Source organism: Petaurus breviceps, unplaced genomic scaffold (genome assembly GCF_028583685.1).
Source record: "Petaurus breviceps papuanus isolate PSGF00001 unplaced genomic scaffold, PetGlider_PUasm1.0 90865, whole genome shotgun sequence".
Lineage (NCBI taxonomy): Eukaryota > Metazoa > Chordata > Mammalia > Diprotodontia > Petauridae > Petaurus > Petaurus breviceps.
The window spans coordinates 3216474-3239359 of NW_027187367.1; the positions used below are offsets into that span (position 1 = coordinate 3216474).

The 22886-nt window shown below is 41.6% G+C and overlaps 2 protein-coding genes and 1 long non-coding RNA gene across 5 annotated transcripts in view; 2 read left to right on the forward strand and 1 right to left on the reverse strand.

Annotated features, from left to right (window-relative positions):
- Positions 1-2985: 2985 nt before the first annotated feature.
- On the reverse strand, positions 2986-12082 carry LOC138149926 (uncharacterized). The gene is made up of 3 exons (XR_011165471.1): positions 11814-12082; positions 4688-4763; positions 2986-4131 (listed from the first exon to the last, which is right to left on the reverse strand). It is a non-coding gene; the product is annotated as an uncharacterized lncRNA (long non-coding RNA).
- Positions 12083-12130: 48 nt separating this feature from the next.
- Positions 12131-15683, forward strand: POLR1H (RNA polymerase I subunit H). 2 transcript variants are annotated; one of them, XM_069073135.1, is made up of 6 exons: positions 12131-12283; positions 12418-12562; positions 12766-12869; positions 13633-13742; positions 14193-14259; positions 15475-15683. In XM_069073135.1, the coding sequence occupies exons 2-5, from the start codon at positions 12427-12429 to the stop codon at positions 14215-14217; spliced, it is 375 nt and encodes a 124-aa protein (XP_068929236.1). In that variant the 5' UTR covers positions 12131-12283; positions 12418-12426; the 3' UTR covers positions 14218-14259; positions 15475-15683. The 2 variants fall into 2 exon arrangements, with proteins under 2 accessions (XP_068929236.1, XP_068929237.1); XM_069073136.1 differs by lacking the exon at positions 15475-15683 and adding an exon at positions 15029-15292.
- A 4757-nt stretch (positions 15684-20440) lies between these two features.
- Positions 20441-22886, forward strand: part of PPP1R11 (protein phosphatase 1 regulatory inhibitor subunit 11) — a 3551-nt gene continuing 1105 nt past the window's right edge. Inside the window, exons 1-3 of one of the 2 annotated variants that reach the window (XM_069073133.1) lie at positions 20441-20729; positions 21777-21885; positions 22530-22886. The exon at positions 22530-22886 is cut by the window's right edge and continues 1105 nt beyond it. In XM_069073133.1, the coding sequence (XP_068929234.1) occupies positions 20646-20729; positions 21777-21885; positions 22530-22729 (393 nt within the window). In that variant the 5' untranslated portion in view covers positions 20441-20645 and the 3' untranslated portion in view covers positions 22730-22886. The remainder of the gene's footprint in view (positions 20730-21776; positions 21886-22529) is intronic. The other variant, XM_069073134.1, reaches the window with a different exon arrangement.

Consider the following 22886-nt stretch of genomic DNA (forward strand, 5'->3'; position numbering starts at 1 on the left):
ATCTTGGGATTATTATTCCCGGTTTACAGATGTGGAAACTGAGGCAGGCAAAAGTTAAGTAACTTGACCAGGGTCACACAACTAGTAAATGTCGAGGCAGAATTAGAATCCAGGTCTTCAAAACTCCAAGCCCAGCACTCTATCCACTGTGCCACCTAGCTTCTTGACCATGGCCAGTCACTTCAATTCTGCATCTGTAAATGGAAATATTTAAACAACCTGCTTCAGAGAGCTATTGTGAGATAAGTGCTATGTAAATAAGCTACTTATATGAAGGCAGAGAAATATAGAGACCACTGAGTTACAGAGGAGCTGGCAGACTTGCTGCAGCTATTTGCCACATAAATCTCAATTCTGAAACCTAAGTCCATTTTTGTGCAAATGTGTCTGCTTTTGCCCCGTCCACCCACACCCTACTCTTTTCCCATACCCCTGGAGACAGTGATCAATTTGTCACTGATGACTTTAAAATGAGTCCCAGAACTCTTGCTTTGCACCTAGAAGGCACCTAATATATGTTTTGAATTGAATCGAACTGTCTCATTTTAATAAGCTTTGCATAATTCTTTCCCTTTTGGCTCCATACAAAAATGGGTTGATACAGCAACAAGCAAGACAGCTTTGAAACGAATGTGTTGGATTCACAATTTTTAAAATGTAAGCGGCACCTAACAGATTCATGACTTCGTGTATAATCCATTTTATTTTCTGTGTTTTTTGAAATTTATCTGATGATGTTTATTAAACATAGGACCACCAAAAATTTAGATGTAAAACAATTGAGACAAAATACACAACAATATGAAAAATTAGAAATGATGTAGACTGTTTTGTTCTTGTTCTCCCTCTCCCTTCATGAAATTCACCACGCCTGGCATTTGCAAAAAGAAAAATATTTCAGAAGATGTGTATAATTTCTTATTCAGAGGTGGAAATGAAGCAGTAATGGTTTATCCACAGGTTCAAGCTTAATCCATGCTGTACTTCTTGTCCAACCACCAATGTTGACCAGCTTTCTTTCTGACACAATAGGCTCCAGTGGACCATTTGAGAGAATGTAGTAGTTACCTTTCATGACATAAGTTCTTTTAGTTGAATATTAACTATAAACCATCAGGTATCCATTGCTAACATCTTACTCCTTTCTCAGCTTGATCCCAAAGGTTTGATTCCTTTTCTCCTCTTCACTGCCCCCCCTCCTCTCCCTTATTCCCTACACTCCAGCTGCTACCAGAATCATCTCTTCTCCAGATGCCACCTACCAACCCCTCTGATATCTGATGTTCCAGCCCATGGCTGCCACCTTATATAGTAACAGAATTTTAGACCTGGAAGTGAATTAGAAATCATGTCACCTCCTCCATAAGACTTTCCCAGAATTCTCCCTACCTGCCTGCCAACCTGCCAACCTTTTTTCCTCAGTTGCTCTTTGGTAATTTGGTAACTATAGATTTCTTAGTTCTACTGCCTCTAATCACACTGGCCATATCTCTGCCACATCCCACCCGCCCTCCCTGGCCCTCTGCTCCAAGTCAGCTGATGTCAGGTTAGTTAGGAAAATGTAGATTCATTTTAATTAAACTCCTTAAAGGAACCATAATTTTTTATTACATTTTTTCAATTAACAAAAATCTATTATTCTCCCATTCACCTTTGTACCCATTGGAAAAAGAAAAATAAAGCCCTTGTAACTAATAGTATAGTCAAGCAAAACAAATTCCTGCATTGGCCATGTCCAAAAAAATGTTTCATTTTGCACCAAATCCATCATCTGTCAAAATGTAGGGTTAGCCTCATCATTGGTCCTCTGAAATCTTGGTTGGTCAATTGCATTGATCAGAGTTCTTGACTTTCAAAGTTGTCATTAAAATGTTATCATTGTTGTATACATCATTCTCCTGAAGAAACCATATCTTATTTATGGTGATCCCTTTTGTTGACTAACACAGTGCTTTCCCACACATACTTACTATAAGAGCAGACACTCAATAATAAGTATTCTGAGAGTGAATGAAGCCTGAGCCAAGCTGAATCTGGATGGTATAAACCTGCTGTTGTAGATTCTCTTTACAGTATCCTTGTACAATCCTAGTAAAGACAATCTATAAAAAGTATTCAACTTTGGGACAAACTGTATTATTCAAACGAACTCACTCTTCAGCTCTGCTTTTATCCAGTCCCTCCTCAAAAGTCTGTTTTGTTTCTGACCACCATCTCCCTCAATCAGCCTCCTTTTCTACCCTCCCCCCCAATTTTTTAAATTTTCCTCTCTTAATTCCCTGATGGGCAAGATAGATTTCCATACCTGAGTGCATATGCTATTGATTTTATTTAGCTGACATTATTTATAAAAGCAAAACACTGGAAGCTTTCTAAGGGTCTGTCTGTTAACGAATATTAACATTATTTCTTTTCCCAGTGGGAGTTGATATAGATTGTAGACAGTGAAAGAACTTATCAAAAGAAGGGTAGGAATAATGGTAGCCAACATATATAGCACTTTCAAGTTTCACAAAGTGATTTCCATAGATAATTTATAATATTATAGAATATTGATGGAACAATCCATCGTAAAAATGGAACCAAATACAGAATTAAAGAGATCCTGCTGACCCACTAATGGATTTTTCTTTAAGAAATATAAAGGTTGGGGGTGGCTAGGTGACACAGTGAATAAAGCACCAACCCTGGAGTCAGGAGGACCTTAGTTCAAATCTGACCTGAGACACGTAACATTTACTAGCCCTGTGACTTTGGGTAAGTCACTTGACCCCAATTGTCCTGCTCTCCTCCCTCCAAAAAGTAAAAAGAAAAAAAATTATCTCCAAAATCCTCAATAAGTACAAAAGCAGAAAATATGAAAACCAAAGGAGATGAATGAAACTGAAAACAATAAGCCTAGTTTTAAAAAATAAAAATTTATTAAAAATTAACTACTGGTAAATTAATTTGTTTTAAGAGAGAGGAAAATCATGAAATCACTAGTCATAGTCAATAAGCATTTATTAAGCACCATAACTACCAACGACCCCAGACACTGTCCAAGCCCTGGGGATACAATGAAAGGTACAAAGCAGTCCCTGCCCTTAAAGGTCTCAAAATAAAAATGAAAAAAGGGAAATCTAATGAAAAGGAAATAAAGAAAATTGTTGATATTTTATGTAAGGGTAATAAATCAGCAGAGCCTGCTTCCATGAAGTCACTTTATAAATTGTTATTTAGTATGATAACCCATACTAGATATTATGTTTGGTAAATAATAACTATAGAATAGCTTTCATAATAACAACAAAAATAGGTTCATCTAAGGAACAGGTTATGTATGACCTGTGTCATAAAAATAATAGAATTTTAATAACGCTTCATTTTTTCTAAGTGATTCCTCAAAAGTGAAGGAATACTCAAAAATGTTCTACAAACTCGTTTTTTAATTTTTCTCACATCTTTTTTTTCTGATGATTCTTGCACAAGGACATCCACTTCAATTGGACTTGCATCTTGAGGTTGGAGAAGTGGATAAGCAATGTTCCATCCAAATCTTTTAAGGCTCTTCTTCTTTATATGTTTTTGAAATGGAGGAGGATGACTTGGGATTCTTACAGAAAGCTTTTCCTTGTTTCTTTCCTCATTAAATTCTCTACCTCGAATCATGCGTTCTAGATGTTCTTTTGTTTGCTGCTTCCGGTCCCACTCCCTGATTTCCTTTCTCATCAACAGGGTCTTCTGGATGGCATCCTTTTTACTTTCAGGTAAAAGGATTTGGGGAAAATGTGTTTTGTTTGGGATTTGGGGGAACAATTCACATTTTGCATCTTTAATACATCTGGCCTGTTCTGCTCTTCGTATATGACACTCTATTTGTCTTAACTCTCTTTCTGATACTAAATAGTCCCATTCTTCAGCCTCTGAGTTTTTCTGGCTTTTTGGTGTTGTCACCGACTCTATTCTGGGCTTCTTAAAGTCATTCTGTTCTTCCATCATTTCCATTATTCTTGTATAGTAGTAAGTCTCTGCCTTGGCAAGTCGGTAGTCAAAAGACACAGCCTTTTCTTTAGAGAGTGTCTCATGTTCCTCTTTATGTCTTTGAGTTAACAGATTTCTTGCTGCTGGAGTGTGTAGACCACCTAAACGCTGTCAAAATGAAGTGATTTTTTTTTACATTTTTCTCCACTGTTGTACACAAGGGAAGACAGTGAAGGCTCCCTTTGAGAAAGGACACTAGCTGGCTTTCTCTACAATTTCTCTGGTAAAAATAGCAATTAGGCTTGATCCATTTTCACTGCCAAGTATATATAACATCTTGAGGCCTCATTGCCAACAAATTAAATATATATACCATGATGATTATTTTTGAGAGTTTTCAACCCAATACTTTGAGCTGAGTTCAAATCAGCCTCACAGACTCTTAACTAACACTAACTACTAACTGCATGATCCTGGACAAGTCACTTTGGCTTGTCTTCTGCCTTATTCTTATAGAATGAGGATAACAGTATCACCTACCTCCCAGAGGGTTGTGCTTCATGAGAATCAAATGAGATATTTGTAAAACACTTTGCAAATCTTAAAGTGCTATGTAAATATTAATATTTTGTTTTACAATCTGAGCTGGGAAATTTTCCTGGCACAGAAACTTGCTAATTGAAGATATCCTAACTATTGAACAGTGCCATGCTAATTAACTTACCATAATTTTTTTTTCTAGTGGGGATTGATGACCTATGGCAATACGAGGATCTTGGGTACTTTTTGCCCAGGATAATCTAAACAATGAAAAAGATATAAGTATTAAAACTTAGGAAAATGTTTTTATAACTAAGATAATGAGTAAATTCTATCACAAAGTTTGGCCACATATGGGCCAAGAAATCTAATGCTTATAACTGTAAATAAGGATATTTCTCAAACAAGGGTTTTTTTCCCCCTACCCACTAATACTACATCAGATAGATATAGATAGATACACACATATATTAAATATATAGATTATATAAATATATATGTATATACATGTGTATATGCATACATATACACACACAAAAAAGAGAAAACATGGGTAATTTTTGCCAATGTAGAGAGCTGCCCTTTCTGAAGAGGAGAATAAGGAAGATTTTACCCCCTGATTTCTTCTAAAATGGAACAACTCAAAATTGTGCTTACTTGTTTTGAGGACTTAGTTTTACCCATTCTGAGTCTGGCAATGTGGAACTGGATAGGGGAGAACCTGGCTTCTCTTCTGGAATTCCACTATCCCACATTTCCACACTACATCCAGCACTCTTAGATCTTCCTTTCTTTTCTGGTACATTTCTTATTTCTGAACATTTCAGCTCTTTCTCCTTCTGTAGCTTCTGGGCCCTTGCCCTCTGGGCCTCAATCTGCAGATACAACATCTTTGTACTCTGATTCTTCTTTGTCCCAATCTGCTCGATAAAGTTTTAATTACCAACCTTTCCATTTCCTAACCTTGCTCAATCATCATTCAAGTGAGTTATTCTCCAGTACTCTGGTCCCAAATACTCTGATTTATCTGTTGACATCCTTTAGGATGAGAAGTTGCTGTTGACATGGGTTTATTTATAGAGCAGGTTGATGGCAAGACAAGGGAAGGTCACAAACATTGCTCTATGGCATCACTGGCCCAGTCTGAGGTTACATGAGGTTGCATGTTTAATATTTAAATGACTTAGATATAGATATAATAGATTAGATATAATACCCACTAGACATTTTCTCTACTAACATAGCCACAACCCTAGTTTGAGGCCTCGTATCACTTAGCTGTTCTACTGAAATATACAACCTTTTAATTGAACTCTATGCCTCAAGTCTCTCCCTACTCTAATCCATTCTTTTTTTTTCCATTTTTCAAATGGTTTTATTAACTTCTGATTTACATCATTCATTTCTACCAGATTGTGAGTTACAAACTTTCTCCCCGTTTTTCCCCTACCCAACGCCCCAAAATAGCAGTCCCACAGGATATCCCCTCCTCCAATCTGCTCTCTCCCATATTTTCTCCCATACCCCTTTCGACATTTCCAGTAGGGCATGGTGAATCTCTATACCTCTGTGCCTGTATATCTTATTTCCCAATTACATGTAAAATAGTATTAATAATAGTGTGTGTATATGTATTTAAACATTTGATTTTAAAACTTTGAATTCCAGATTCGTTCCCTTCCTCCCTTGTCACCCACCCTTACTGAGAAGATAAGCAGTTCAGTATAGGTTGTACATGTGTGGCCAATGCAAAACAATAACATAGTAGATATATTGTAAAAGACTGACTATATTTCCCTCCCTCCTATCCCACCTCCCACTTGTTGTATTCTTTACTTTAATCCTGTCCCTTTTCAAAAATAGGTGCTTCCAACTTCCCTCCCCCTCAGCCTGCCCTCCCTTCCATCATCCCCCCTCTCATCCCCTTCCCCCCTACTCGCCTGTGGAGTGAGAAACCCTATTTAGTGTGTATTTCATTCCCTCCCCAAACCAAATTCAACGGGAATAAGGTTGACCCATTCCCTTTTGCCTTCCTATTCTTCCCCTCCATTGTAACCATTTTCCCTTGCCTCTTCTATATGATAGTTTACCCCATTCTGTCTCTCCCCATCTCATTATATTCCTCTCTCACCTCTTAATTTCACCTTTTAAGTATCATACCTTCCTGTTAAATTGGTCCTGTGCCCTCTATCTATGTATATCTGTAAACATATTCATATATGTATTCATATGCCCTTATACCCTCTGATATAGACATATATATTTCTATTCCCTTCAACTATTTTCATACTGAGAAAAGTTTCATAAGTTACAATTATTGTTTTTCCATGTAGGGATGTCACTAGTTTAACTTTGATAAGTTCCTTATGATTTCTTTTCCCTGTTTACCTTCTCAAGCTTCTCTTGCTTCTTATATCTGAATGTCAAATTTTCTATTCAACTCTGGTTTTTTCAGCAAGAATGCCTGAAAGTCCTCTATTCCACTGAATGGCCATATTTTCCCCTGAAACATGATACTCAGTTTTGCTGGGTAGGTGATTCTTGGTTTTAATCCCAGCTCCTTTGACCTCCAGAATATCATATTCCAAGCCCTTTGATCCCTCAGTGAAGAAGCTGCCAGATCCTGGGTTATCCTCATTGTGTTTCCACAATATTGAAATTGTTTCTTCCTGGCTGCTTGTAATATTCTCTCCTTAATCTGGAAATTCCGAGAACCTGGCTATAATATTCCTAAGAGTTTTCTTTTTGGGATCTTTTTCAGGAGGTGATTGGTGGATTCTTTTAACCTCTATTTTGCCCTCTGGTTCTAAAACATCAGGGCAGTTTTCTTTGAGAACTTCCTGGAGGATGATTTCTAGGTTCTTACTTTGATCATGGCTTTCAGGTAGTCTAATTAAATTATCTCTCCTGGATCAATTTTCCAGGTCAGTGGTTTTTCCCATGAGATATTTCACATTGCCTTCTATTCTTTCATTTATTTGCATCTGTTTAACAGCATCTTGATTTCTCATAAAGTCATTAGCTTCCATTTGCTCCAATCTAATTCTGAAACAATGATTCTTCTCAGTGAGCTTTTGTTCCATCTGGCAAATTCAGCTTTTTAAGGCATTCTTCTCCTCATCGCCTTTTTGAGTCTCTTTTGCCATTTGAGTTAGTCTGTCTTTTAAGGTGTTATTGTCCTCAGTCAGGCCGTTGACTCTCATTTCGCAATTTTCTTGCACTGTTCTCATTTCTCTTCCCAATTTTTCCTCCACTTCTCTTATCTGCTTCTTAAGATCCTCTATGGCCTGTAACCAGCTGTAAAGTCAAGCAAAGGCAACTTCCCAAGGTTCAAAATACCAGCATAGGTGCTCTCCATTTTATTCAGTGAAAAATTAAGAACAGAGAAAATCAAAATATAGCATCATTCAAAATACAGCATTTACCAAGTGTAATTCAATACCCCCACCCCTGGACATTACATTCATTTAATCAATCACAAAGTCCCTCTTCTAAATACTATTTCACCCCTAGGCTGTACATTCAGTTAGTCCATCACAAAGCCCCTCTTCTCAAATGGAGATTAGTTTCCAATCATAAGTAAAGTACATTCATTTGTTCAATCACAGAGCACAAAAAAAAGTCAAAAGTTCCCCACCCTTGGATTACAACTGAATGGGCCATCTACCCCAGAGTTACAAACTTAAGCACAGCATTTAATACCCAAAGAGAGGTCTTTTCTTCATCTTGACCTGAGGCAAGTTCTCAGCAATCTTTGTTCCTGGGGAGACAAAGCTTAGCAAGGCCACAAGATACATTGCCAGTGTCTTAATTCATTCTCTGTCTGCAGAACAGTCTTAGGACCCCTGAAAACATTAGCAAAACCCCCTTCCAGGATTTCTGTAAACATACAACAAGAAAATCCTTCTTCAGGGCTTCTGAACCAACAGCAAGGTTCCAGGACCTCTGCAACAACAGCATTGGCCTTCACCAGTGGACAGAATTCATTCTCTGTCTGCAGAACAGTCTCAGGAGCTCTGAACCAACAGCAAGGTTCCAAGACCTCTGCAACAACAGGGCTGTCTTTCACCACTGGAAAATCTGGCAAAACAACATCAAAACAGACAGACAAAGTACCAGCATAACAACCATGTCTCCTCAGTCCTTGGCAGCTCTCAAAAGTCCTGGGCAATTCAAACTGGCCCTCAGCAATCCTCTCAGTCTCTCTCTGCCTCCAAGATGCTGCCTCCAAAAAGTTCTTCTGCCTCTCTCTTTTTTTTCTTGTGGCTCTCTAAATTTATGTCACCAGCTCCTCCCAGTTCAGCCCTCTCTTTTCACATCAACAAGTCCATCCGACAAGTGGGATTCACAAGCTCTGAGTTTTAACACAATCAAACCAAAAACTAAGCCAATACAGGGGGATCTTTAAATTCCATTATTATTACACCAGCTCGTATTTTCCTTTGAAGCTTTTGGTGCAGGAGTTCTGACTTCACTGTCTTCCTCCTGTTCCATGCTTTGCTCCTTTTTGTCCCCAAAATAGGAGTGTAATGTTGGAATCTTCTGTGTGCTTTGTTTCCTTTGCCTGGTCATGTTGCCCCTCAGTCACTTGACCCCTGGGCTTTTTGCCACAGTAGGACTCTGCCACCAGACAGGGGAGCTCTCATCCCAAACGCTGGGGTTTTCTCAGCAGCCAGAGGTACTAGATGGGTGCCTTCTCTGAGGGCTCCACACGCTCTGACAAGGTGGACACACACCCCAGGACCTCCACCCTAAACTTCAATCCAGATGCAAGCAGGTTAAAGCAAGAGCGATTACCCCTCAGACTGGTGCTTGGTCCTCCTACACTCTTCAGGCAAGGAGCTGAAGCTGCCACGTGGCACTGGCTGGCTGTGCTGGCCTCAGCGGCTTCTTGCCCCGAGGGCAAAAGCCATGCACTCCCACTTACTGGTCCCAAAGTCCAGACTTCACTGACCTCTCACTTTGTCCTTCGCATCTGTGTGTTGATAAATCTGGAAAAGGCCACAGCTGCTGCTGATCTTGAGTCCCTCGGCCCAGTGGCTAGTCAGACCCGCTCTGGGGCTAAAACCTCTGGCCTGGGCTCGGCTCCCTGAGCGCCGTGCTGGTCAATTCCTGCCGGCCTGCCGGACTGTCCTCAGCGGGAGATTAGCTTCTCTGTATCATTTTGTGGGTTCTGCAGCTCCAAAGTTTGTTCAGAGTCCCCTTTTTACATTGATTGGGGAAGGTTGAAGCTGGAGCTGTTCGGAGGTCCTGCTTCTACTCCCTACTCTAATCCATTCTTGACATAAAGTGACTTTCCTAAAGTGTAAGTTTGACAAGGTCACCCATCCTGCCATTCCCCTGCTCAATAAACACTAATAGTTTCCTGTTATTTATAGAATCAAACATAAGCTCAATTTGGCATTTAAAGTCCTTCACAACCTGGCCTCCTCCCAGCTTTCCAGTTGTGATAAGATCAGATGCCTATCAGAGTTCTCCCCTCCCCTCCCCTACTACATGGGTTAGTCTAGCTTTTCCTTGAAAGGCAGCAAAGTTGTTCCAAGAACCTGGGGGGGGGGGGGGGGCATTCAAAGTGTGCTTCCGTTGAAGTAGCCTCTGGTCATTATGACTTGGTTTCCCTCTCAACCATCTATGTAGATGTCAGGGTCCTTCATATTTGGTGGGTATACTAAAACCAGTGACTGTGGAATCACCACATTCTGCCCTGGTGACCAGACAAATTTCCACTTGGAGATGGGGTACCTGACCTAGCTAGACAAGCTAAAATGCTGGAGTATCCTTGTTGAATATCCTTTCTATGATATGGCTAAATTAACATTTGTTAACTAATATTCTAATGATCTATGAGTGCTTCATTTCATTCCAACATGAGTTAGGTTTATCTCAACACAAGTTTTCTTACACATTACTCTCCTCACACACTCTACAATCCAGTCTATTTGACGATCCTCACACAGTCAAGTTCTGCCTGCCATCTGCTCACCTTTGTCCTGCTGCCCTCCATGACCTCCTCACTTCCACACCTCTTAGAATCCCTGGCTTCAAGACTTACTTCAAATGCCACCTTCTGCCTTTCTTGGTCCCCTCACAGTTGCAAGTACCTTCCCCACAAAGGCTACCCTGTCTCTGTTCTATATGTGCCTACTTAACCTACATGTTGTCTCCTGGTTAGAAAGTAAACTCCTTGAGGTCAGAGACCATTTTTTGCATGTTCTTTGTATCCCCAGCACCTAGCATATGCCTGGCATATTTAAGTTTATTTAATAAATGTTTACATTTGTTATATAAGCATTGTTGTTTGCTGTTTGATCATTTTTCAGTTCTGTTGGACTCTTTAAAGTTATCTCATTTAGCATTTTCTTGGCAAGGATACAGCTCATTTTATAGCAGAGAAAAACAGGGTTAACTGAATTGCCTGGGATCACACAGCTAGTAAATTCTGGGGCCACATTTTAACTCAGGAAGATGAATCTTCCTGATTCCAAGCCCAGTGCTGGATATATCTACTGTACCACCAAGCTGCCCCCTATATAAGCATTAAGTATTATTACACTTACACGAGTAGCATCACTCTTGGAGGTCCTTGTAGTTAAATAAGGAAGTAGTGATTTGTAACAGTATCTGTGAGATTCCATGAAGAGTCTGACACTACTGAAAAACGATTAAACAAAAATTCCACTTACAAAAGCAAGCCTATTTTTGAAATGCTTTGGGGCAGCTATGTGGCGCAGTGAATAGAGAACTGGCCCTAGAGTCAGAGTCAGGACCTGAGTTCAAATCTGTTCTCAGATACTTGACACACTATCTGTGACCTTGGGCAAGTCACTTAACCCCATTTGCCTTGCCTTCCCCCACTCCAAAAACAAAAAAATGCTTGCTGATGGATCAATTAATTTGGTAGCTAGAATGGCTTCCACTAATACTGCACATGACCCAGTTGGCATCTCACAGATATTGTTACTACATCCTTAGATAACCACAGGGTCCTCCTAAAACGACACTGCTGCCCTAGTTATACCTAAATCACCTAGCTTTCCCAAATGAATAGGAACACCCTATCTTTTCATAGAAGTCCTTCTTACTCCTTTGCTTCTTGTATTTTCTCTATTAAAATGAGGGTTTGGGGTCGGAGGAAGAGATGATACATATGTGCTCATCTCTCGGTTCTGATCTACTACTCCTGATAGGTTGATTAATCTGAGATTATATTGCCATCACTAAAAGGCTCCACCCCTCGGACTAGGAAGCGAAAAGAAACAAAAAACAAACAAAAAACAAGCAAACAAAAAAAAAAAAAAACTAAAACGCACAGCGTGTTCGGCTCCAGCACCAATATGGAAGCCTCCTGGTTTCCTTATTGTGTAGTGTAAGCAACTGCAGCAGCGGACAAAGGCTTCGGGCGTTGTGGTCCTTAAAGTCACACTGGAGAAGAGAGTTCGGAACGAAGATTAGACGTGGAGGACTTGGGAACCTGAAGGGCAGGAGAAAACTCTGCTAAAGCCTAGAAAACAACTATGGACTTAGAGACACTTAGTCCTATATCTAATGTGGGCTGGACTGAGGCTGACGCTAAAATCTCGCGTTGCGCCAGGATTCTGGAGGAGTTCACGCGTTTTCATTGTGACGCTGCAGCCTATCCTGGAGCCTACGCTCTCCCCAGCCCAGCCCAGCCCAGCCAGCGCGTTTGCTCGAGCTAACGTCCTGATCCTTCTCGCCTCCATTCCGATCAGGGGTTTGCTGGCGCGTGCTTGTTCCTGGAGCCAGAGTCGTGGGAGACCGAGTGAGAACTAGTGTTGGGGCAGGATGCGGGCGGGCATTGAGAGGCAGTCACAGGCAGAGGGAGGCAGGGGATTCTCGGGACCCGAGGTTCAGCGGGGAGAAAAGAATGCCCTCAGCTTACTCTTTTCCTCCCAGGTCTTCTCCATGGACCCCCCTCCAGCCTCCTCCAGCTTCCATTCGGACTCGGATTTCTGCCCCGAATGCGGCTCAATTTTGCCTCTTCCAGGAACTTTGGATACAGTAACTTGCCCCAGGTGTGGCTTCTCCATAGACGTGCGGGGTAAGAGCCCTCTGGAATAAGAAGCTTTGATGAGCATGAATTCTTGGTACAAGAAGGTTATAGGGGAAGCCCCTGAGGTTGAGAGACAATCTGGTATGCAGAGGCAAGTCCGGAAGATGTTAACAAGGGGGTGCGGCCCCTAGGGATGGAGGGGCGGGGGCTGGGAGAGACCGGAGCAACGAGCAGCCCCCCTCCTCTTACAGAATTCGAAGGAAAGGTGGTGGAGACCTCGGTCGTGTTCCACAAATTGGGAACAACAGCCCTGATGGTGTCAGAGGAAGAGGGGCCTGAGTTCCAGGGACCAGTGGTGAGTGGAGTGAGAGAGGCATTCTGTGTCACATACATGGGTACATGGAAAGTTAGATCTCGAAGTCTTAACATATGGATCGATCCAGCAAATTAAACAAACATTTATTATCATCCCTGTATACTGCATCATATCATTAGATATGATAGGGACCTGCAATATATAAATAATACTTTGAGGCAAAGTGGATTGGTAAAGACTAAATCTAATTCATGCAAAATGCAAGAAGAAAATTTGAGAAGGTAGAGATCAATTTCAGCTGAAGGAGAAGGGAAGGTTTCATAAAGAAGCTGTACATCTTGGGCTGCCGAAGATAGAAAGAGCCTTATAGATGATCCAATCTAACTGACTTCATTCAATGAAGATGAAATTGTGGCCCAGACAGATTGTGACTTGTCTAGGAACAAACAGCTCTTGGTTTGGGCAGTTTGGGATTTGATCTCAGATTCAAATTCATTTTTCTTTCTGCTGTAGCACATTGGGCCTTAAAGGAAGAGAAGAATTTCATCAGTTGGGTATAAGATAGGAGTACATTTTAGATGTGGGCAGTAGTAGCCTATAGCTAGTTAGAAGTCTGACTGTAGAGCACAAACAGGGGAATAGTATAAGTTAATAATATAAAATAAGTCGGAGATAGATTGTGGTGGGAAAACTGTAAATACCTGGTTAAGAAATTGGTGTTAAATCCCATAGGTCCTAAGGAACCACTGAAAGTTTTTGAGCAGGGAGCTATGAGTCCCTCCTAAAACCACTAATTTCTCAGATTGACAGGCGCTGTTCCAACTGTGGTCATGAGGGAATGGCATATCACACCCGGCAGATGCGCTCAGCTGATGAAGGACAGACTGTCTTCTATACCTGTACTAATTGCCGGTGAGCAAGGATTTCCTTCTTTCCTTCTCCAACCTCCTCTCTCCAAGGTGTCCTAAAGACATGAATCCCACATCTGGATCCACAGTGTGTCCAGGCAGATTGTGTTCTCAGCCTGGGATTCATAAAGACCTTAATTGAAATCTTGATTCTTACTAGCTTTGTCACCGTGGATAAGTCATTTAATTTTTCTAAGCTTTAGAATTCCTCATCTTAATACCTATTTCACAGGGTTTTTATGACACTTAAATGAGAAAACTATGATTATTGGTACATACAATCAACACTGGTAAAGCTTATCCTTTTCCTCCCACTGTTTCCACATAGCCTAAATTAGTCGAAGAGTCTTTTCTGAGAAAACACATTAAATGGGAAGATGTGTGACTTCTCTTGATTGTCCAGTTCATTGGCAGGAAGTACTTTCTGTATAATCTAACAATCCATTCTCTTTAGGTTCCAAGAGAAAGAAGACTCTTGATCTCTAGCTACCCTATTGGATTCAGTTCCTTCTATTTGAAAGGTAGGTCCCTAGTTAAATGCTGAATCTCTAGAGTTCCTTATCTGACACTCTAGACCTTTCAGCTACTATTATACTACCTTCCCTTGTTTTTCATCTTCTTATACGTGATTAAAGCTATGTATTTTCTGTAAACCTGTAGTATGTTTTCAATTCAAACTTTTGTGGTCAAGATTTCAGGAAGAGAGTGGAGGAGGACAGACAGCAAGGCAGTGCAGGATGCTGGAGTCCCTGAGGTAATAATACCACTTGGTATTATTACTGTGTGCTATTGTGGGAGAAAGAGAAATGGACCTAGACTAAGGAGTAGCCTGAGTTTGTATCCTACCTCTGGCATTCACTAGTTGTATGACTGACCATAAACAAATTACTTAACTTTTCAAATTCTTAGTTTCCTCATCAGTGAAATGGGGATAACGTATATACTACCTTACAGTTATTGTAAGGATCATATGAGTTGTAATGCACATACAACATAAATATCTTCAAAGGGATATTCATTCTCATCAATTTGGGTATTCCCTCTAGTGATAGAAATTGCAACCCATCCCTGCCTAGCCCATGTGATTCTTTATTTACTTTCATTAATCCTCTCACAGGGCCCTTCCTTGCATCCTCTTCTACTATGTGGATACTGGAGGAGAACACAGGCAATTTGTTCATTGGTTGTCTGTCTGTGTGATGACTAGTTCACTTCATTCTGGTCATACTCTTTGATGTCATATTTGATACCAGTTCTCCCACATAATTCCTTATTTGTGATGTGTTTCAGCATTCTTCCTCCCCAGAGGCCTGCTGCAAAATGGCTCATGATATAAAAGTGACCTGGGTTCTTGAAGGCTATGAAGTGTAACTTCGGTTGTACTTTGGGTGATCCTCAACTTCAGATACTATATAATTCCATTACTTACAACCACACTACTCACACTATTCACACTACATCGCTGAAGAATATTGAAATTAAGAGGATGGGCCTTTGTTGCTGAGAAACCTTTGAGGGGGTCTATTAAAAGAACTATGCAGTTTCCCAAAGGCAGTCCAGTTCTTCCTCTTTTTAATTTTAGATTTATCTCATTATCCATTTTTAAGGTCTCCAGAAATATAGTACAGATAACAAGCTCAATGGGTTGTCTATCCAAGGGTATATCATATCTAGGACAACTGGCATTCTTCTTCACAAATAACATAGTAATAATATTACTTCATCACTGTACACAGGTTCTTGAAAGCTATGAAGTGTAAGGGCTGGCAGCTTTTACTCTGTTGGAAAGGCTTCAGATACAATCCCAGAAACAGATGTCTGCTTTCCAAGGACTAGCCTAATTCCAAGAACCCAGAGGCTCATTCCTAATAGACTTGCCATGTGGTGATGAGTCATTTGACCACCACAAACCATAAAACAGAAAAATAAAAAATTATTCTCGCTATGACAGTGGCCCCTTTCTTCATTGTCAGAGTGGTAGTGTGACGAAAGAAACTCACATTTGAGTTTCCTTGTCCAGAGATCAACAAGTAAACACACTACTAGAAGAATTATAGCAGTCCTTAAGTTCATTTTAACAGAGAACAAAACTAGAAGTATGGCACATTTGCTTTCCTGGGGAAAGTAAATAAAGGAGTTAGCAGAATTAGTTTTATTCTGTGTTCAAAGGGAACATAAAACACACCTTTGGGATGTTTGGTCATCTGGTGTTGCAGTACTCATTTCAGTTCACAAGCTTATTATTTTAAGTACCTACTACGTGCCACTCACTGGGCTAAATGTTGGAGACTTTGCCTTCTACAGTAATTTACATTCTATTGAAGGGAAAGGAATATACAGATAAGTCAAAAAAGGCATATAAATTAATGTGAGGGTGGGAAGGAAGAGCACTAATAAGGGATAGGTATCATAGAATCAAACAAACATTTATCGGATTACCTATTTTATGCCAGACACTATGCCAAGCATTGAGGATACAAAAAAGCAAAAGACAGTCCCCTCAGAATGGAGGAAGACAACAAATACATACAAACAAGCTATATTTAGGATAACTAAGAAGTAACTAGAATTAAGAGAGGTTGGCAAAAGCTTCCTGTAGAAGATGAGATTTAAGTTATGATTTAAAGGTATCCAATAGGAGGAAGAGCATTCCAGGAATGGGGGATGGTCAGAATTCCTGGAGTCAAGCGATGGAGTGTCTTGTTCATGGAACAGCAAGGAAACCAGTGTCACTGGATCAAAGAATAAGAAGCATAAGGTAGGGGCGGCCTGGTGGCTCAGCAAGTAAGAGCACAGGCTCCAGTGTTGGGATGACCTGGGGATCAAATCTGGGCTCAGCACCACACCCAGAAATAACTGGCCGTGTAACCTTGAGCAAGTTACTTAACCCCTATTGCTTTAAAAATAAAATAAAATAAAAGCATAAGGTGTAAGAAGACTGGAAAGGTAGGTAGGAAGAAACTAGGTTATAATGGCCTTTGAACACCAGGTAGTTTATTGAGTACAGAAGTGAAATGGTTGGACCTATACTTTAGGTATGACTTGGAATAGGGAGAGAGATGGCAGGCAGACCCACCAGCAAGTTATTGCAATAGCCTGGGCTTTAGGTGATGAGGACCTGCACCAGAGGAGGATGGTGTCAGAAGAGAGACAGAAGCATATTTGAGAGATGCTGCAATGATGAAATTGACATGCCTTGACAGCAGATTGGATATGGGAATTGAGAGGGAGAAGTCAATGATAATTCCTAGGTTTTGAGCCTTAGAGACTGGGAGGATGGTGTTTCCCTAAACAGTAATACGGAAAGTAAGGTGGGGTTAGGGTTTAGGGGGAAAGATAACAAGTTCTGGGTTTTGGACATGTTGGATGTAAGATGTCTGTTAGACATCCAGTTTGAGATGTCTGAAAGGCGGTTGAAGATTTGAGATTAGAAGTCAACAGAGAGGTTGGGGCAGGATAGGTAGTTAAGGTGAGTAGAACCTCAAAAGAAGCTAGGGATTACAAGCAGTGAAAGTGAGGAGAGGGGAGCTTCATTGTTAATGGTAATTCTATCAACAAACACAGCAACTAGGTGGTACAATGGATGCCACCCTGGAGTCAAGAAGGCCTGAGTTAAAATCTAGCCTCAGACACTAGTTGTGTGACCCTGTGCAAGTCACCCCCTTTACCTCAGTTTCCTCATCTGTAAAATGAGCAGAAGAAGGAAATGGCAAACCACTACAGTATCTGCCAAGAAAACCCCAAGTGGGGTCACAAAGAGTTGGACGTGACTGAACAATAACAACACAAAGAATAAGAAATATAGGTTTGGGGGGAAGGACTTCTGTTTTTAGACATGCTGAGGCTAAATTTATGATACAGGACTGGATCTGTAAAATATAAGAAATAAATATTTCCATTTTTGAGTCATCTGTATAGATGACTTAAAACCATAGATCATTAAACTCATGGAAGTTGATGAGATCAAGACAGAAGACAGTCCAAAACAGAGCTCTAGGTTACATCAACACATGAAGTGTTTAAAATGAATCTGTCCACTGAAGGAAACTGAGAAGGAAGGGTCACCCTGGAAGAGAACTCTAAAAGCAGTGTCATGAAAACCTAAGGAGAGTGCCCAGGAAGAGGGTGGGATTCGGTGTAGAGGGTGTCAAGAGTGTCATGCTTAAACAAGGTCAGTAGAAAGATAATGACAGAGGAAAAAGTTACTAAATTTAAAGATTAAGAGATCATTAGTAACCATTAGATTAGTGTAAATCGATTGATGGGTTCAGAAGCCAGACTACAAAGGATTAAATGGAAAGTGGAGAAAATGTAGTTTTTCCTTCTAGTTTTGCAGTAAAAAGGAATACATAGTGTCCCAAAAGTCTTAGTTCAGCTTTAAGATACTGCATGTTAAATTTTATTAGCTTAAAACTGCACTGTCTTTTTGGGATACCCTGTATATATAATTGATAGCTTGAGGGAACAGCAAATCTGGGCATGTTTGTAGAGAGCAGGGAAGGAGCCAGTACATAAAGACTGAAAATTAGAAAGAGGATGACTGATGAGGAAAGCTCAGAGCAGGAGATGAAATAGATCAAGGGCACAAGCTGAAGGAAGAGGAGACCTACCTTTTCTTCTGATACCAGAGTAGAGGAATATAGAAGGGGACAAGGAGGAACCAGAATGGGAATTAGGAGATATGAGGTGAAGAGCTTGGAGGAAACAGTGACTCATAATGAATGACCTTAGTTTTTTCAGTAAAGCACAGTTAAGGTACTTTGCTGAGAGTGGAGGGGAGAAGAATGGGATAAGTGTCTTAAGGAAAGAAAGAAAGTTTGAAACAATCCACATGGGGAATACAATGGGGAAAATCTATTAGGGAAGAGTAAAATATTTGCAATTCAGCAGTGATGTTGCAGTTTCAAGATGTGTTGTGGTGGAACTGTCTCAAAGAATTCAGAAATCAAAGCACCTCTAGTCCAAGTATACTCATTTATTAAGATTGACAACTCTCATGAAGTGCTCAAGTTCCAAGAAGAACCAGCAACTTCAGAGAAAGCAAGATAGATTTTTATAGGGTAAAGATGCAATTACATAACAGAAATTATGAATATTTAAAAGGCAGGAGGGGTTTGTTAAGGGACTAGGTAATAGGGGAGGGGTCCCAGTCACAGTGGAATTACACATGTGATTACTCACAATGCATACAGAAAAACCCATGGGGGGGCATGTCTGCATGATAATGATATTATAAGTCTTTCTCTGTCACAAATCCACCTAAAGGGCAGCTTTTGCTATTACTGCACAGGTGCTTACTTAGGTAAAGTCCCCATCCATTTGCACTCTGTGGTGCTGCTTTCTGACTGGCTGAGTGTTTCAATCCTGAGACTGACAGTGGTTGTGGTTGAGTACAATGGACACACCTGCTATTTCTGTGAGAAATATGAGTTCATGGACACAACTGTTCTAGTGAGCAGTGAGGTATATATGAAAAAGTTAGGATATTTGATTGGGGGCTGACCAGCAGTGGCAGTGACTAGGTACCCACAGTGGGCCTGCAGTTGTGTGGCCCCTATTGGGGCCTTCGGCAGCTTTATTAGGATTCCATCACTGAGAATCCACTCAGTTAACAAATCTGTAGTGTGACATCCTTTGTTAGCATTCACCAACCAGAAAGTAGGAGCAAAAGTAGATGGCAAAGGTAACTCAAGACTGAAGATTGGGAAGACATGAGCAGGACATAATACAGTATCACCATTTCAAAGGGAGGAAAATGCTGCCAGAGTAGGAGTAATGACCATGAAAAAAGCTTACCAAAAAAATTATGAGGAAAACAACTGCAGCTTTTTCACCAGCATTTGTTGCCAAGGATGAGGAAGAAACTGAGATGGACTGCACAGTATTATGAAATGTTAACCACTGTAATCATTGATTTTTTTCAGGACTTCTAGGCATTTCAGTGAGTTTGAGTTATACATTAACTACATCCACTATCAAACTGCATGATCTAGGAGGGAAGGTGGGACCAATTTGCTGGTCAAGAAACAGCATCTTCGGGTCGGCCAGGTGGTTCAGCAAGTAAGAGCACCGGCTCCAGTGTCGGGATGACCTGGGGTTCAAATCCAGGCTCAGATACTTAGCACCACACCCAGAAATAACTGGCCGTGTAACCTTGAGCAAGTTACTTAACCCCAATTGCTTAAAAAAAAAAAGAAAGAAACAGCATCTTGGAGAACTTGTGGCCTGCTCCAAATCTCAGGCTAGTTAAACTAGTGTCGTCAGAGCCTGAACAAACACCTGAGTTTCTGGCTCCTAATCGACCATTATACCCTCACCAATTTCCTCCGGCCTCAATTCCTGCAGTGAACGAAGAAGGGATGTTTGTTTTGATGGGAGTACCTAAGATTTTGCCGTACCTCAAGCACAGGGTGTTTCTTTCTCTGCCCAGCAGCACAGCAGGCTGGAGAGCAGCTGGTGCAGGAGCCACATGCCTCCACACCGAGCAGGCACTAGCCACACGCTAGCTTTTCTGTTGGGCTTGCGCATCTGGCCCTTACAATTGCTAGTTGCGCAACCTTCACCCACCAGGCGCCCCCAAGCGTTCATAGGCTCTAGTCCAAGTAGCCTTAGCTCACTCTCCCATTACAGAGGAAGTAGTTCCGAAGCGCCTGCTCCTTTGGCCGTTTACGATTGGTGGCGGGACAAGCCGGGTGCGGAGAAACGTCATACCCGGAAGCCAAGAGACGGAAGTGGGGGTGGGCTCCTTGTCCTCGGGGGGCGGGGAAGTCGAGACCAAAGAGGAGCAACAACAACTCGACCCTGACTCCTACTTCCCCCGACACCGGAGGCATATACTCACCCAGAGAGCCAGGGAAAGGAATATAACGCCTCCCCCGACGTCCTTCTCCCACCCTCAGCCCCCGCCATGGCCGAGGCCACGGCTGGGCTGAGCGAGACCGTCACCGAGACATCGGTTACTGTGACAACCGAACCCGTGAGGAGGACAGGGGTGTGGAGAACCTAGCGTAGACAGGGAGAGGATGACGGAGGAGAGGGGGAGGGAAAGGAGGGGGGAGGGAGGGGGAGGAAAAGGATGCCGGAGGGGAGAGGAAGGGAAAGGATAAAGGCTGTGCTGGAGATTGGGCGGCCACGGGGGAGGGGTCAGTAGCGGTGGGGAGCCGATGTGGGAGGAATACGTCATGGAGCTTCAGGGATCGGAAGAAGTATTGGATGGGGGTGTCAGGATCAGGAGATGAAATGTTTGGCAGGGTCTTAAGAGCGATTTGGAAGAAGGAATCAAGGCAGGGTTGGGTGATCAGATGAGAAAAAGGAGCTGGAAGGAGAGGGAATTGAAGTCAGGAAGCAGCTTGGGTACGAGATGGGGAGACTTGATGGGTTTAGGAGACTAATGGGGGAAAAAATGCCTTAGAATGAGATATAGACTAGACAATGAAAATTAAGGGAATAGGATGGTCAAGACCGGACTTAAGGGTAAGAGAGAAGAGCTTCCGACCCTATCCCTTCCCTCACCTATCTTCCACTCATTGATTGAGTTAGGTGGAAACATAAAGGTAGAGAGATGGAGAGAAAGGGAGTTTGGAAGTAGATAGGGTAATGGAGAGGTTAACTATGAGGCATCAAGTAAAATTCTGTAGGAAACTTCAGATGTCATTGGAGATTGAAAAAATTACTTTTAATACTAATAATAACGATTAGAATGTATGATTAGAACGAGAGGGGCAGGGAACATATGGAGGCTAATACTTGTTTCCTCTACACCTTAATTGGTTGTGTCATTCTCCAAGACCCAGAGAGTACCCCCAAAGAAATACTTTCCTATTAAACTGGGAGACCCTGAGTGTACTCCTGTTTCTATTCCCTAGTCCTCTAACACATACAGTACAGTGTTTATGGTATGAAATATGTGAGCAAGGCAAAGGGAGACTGACTAGAAGCCCTCAAAAGAAATAGTAATAAGTCTCAAAGTATAGTGGTCTTACATGGGGAAATAATCACTCCACCTCAAGCTCTTCCTCCTTATCCTCCCAACCCCCAGGAAAACCGTAGCCTAACTATTAAGCTTCGGAAACGGAAGCCAGACAAGAAGGTGGAATGGTCAAGTGATACTGTGGACAATGAGCATTTAGGACGCCGTTCATCAAAATGTGAGTAGCCACCTCCCTGTAGGATCTTTACAGTATTTTTAGTCTGCTCCCAAAGCACTCAAACCTCCAAATCCCAGACATTATCTCTCCCCCCAGTTTTACATATGGCCCAGATCCTGTTAATTGTTGTTCAGTGATGTTAGGGGCACAGTGAATGCCTAGGTCCTTAGAAGATATGGAGGAGAGAGGGCATTGGAGCATTGGTGTGTTTCTACTCTGAGAGGGTGGGTAATGGAAGAAACCCAGATGCTCTGAGGGGAGAGCCAAGAGATAGGGGACTAGATGTCTGAATTTTAGGAGAGAAATGAGAATTTTAAAGAATTTTATCCTGCAAGGGAGGAAGAAGGTGCTAGTAGAAGTGGGTCCCTCCACTCAGTTCCTGAGAGTGCATTGTTTACCATCTCCCCATGTTCTCCCACTCATCTGCAAAGGTCAAACAACTCTATCTCTTTATGGAGATTTTATTTATTGACACAGGCTCTTATAATAAATAACCCAACATCACAGAATGTGTTAAATATTGGGCCAATTATGCAGTAAAGGGAAATATTCCATTTAGTGTAAGGGGAGGAGTGGAGTAAGGGAGTTGAGTTGAGCTGAATTACTTCATTTTCTGATTGCCTCCCTCCCTACTCATATTCTAGGTTGCTGTATTTACGAAAAGCCTCGGGCCTTTGGTGAGAGCTCCACAGAGAGCGATGATGAAGATGATGAAGGCTGTGGTCACACTCACTGTGTTCGGGGCCACCGAAAGGGACAGCGTCGTATCACCACTGGGCCCCCAACCACTCTTTCCCACCTCCCTAACCCCTCCCAACCCCCACCTGGGCCCATGCAGCACTGAGCTTCACTTTTCTTTCCTTGTCCCTCCATTTATCTGGAACTGAATGTGTCTGTGTCACTACTTGGGGATTAAACCCATGGTGTGACACACACACACACACACACACACACACACACCCTTCGTTCCCTTCACCTTACACACACACACACACACACAC

What these genes read in the sequence shown, in the direction of transcription:
- POLR1H (XM_069073135.1), top strand. Translation starts at nt 12,427, where the DNA reads ATGGACCCCCCTCCAGCCTCCTCCAGCTTCCATTCGGACTCGGATTTC. An exon ending in CTTCTCCATAGACGTGCGGG is followed by an intron (nt 12,563 to 12,765) that starts GTAAGAGCCCTC and finishes CTCCTCTTACAG; the next exon opens with AATTCGAAGGAAAGGTGGTG. An exon ending in CTGAGTTCCAGGGACCAGTG is followed by an intron (nt 12,870 to 13,632) that starts GTGAGTGGAGTG and finishes CTAATTTCTCAG; the next exon opens with ATTGACAGGCGCTGTTCCAA.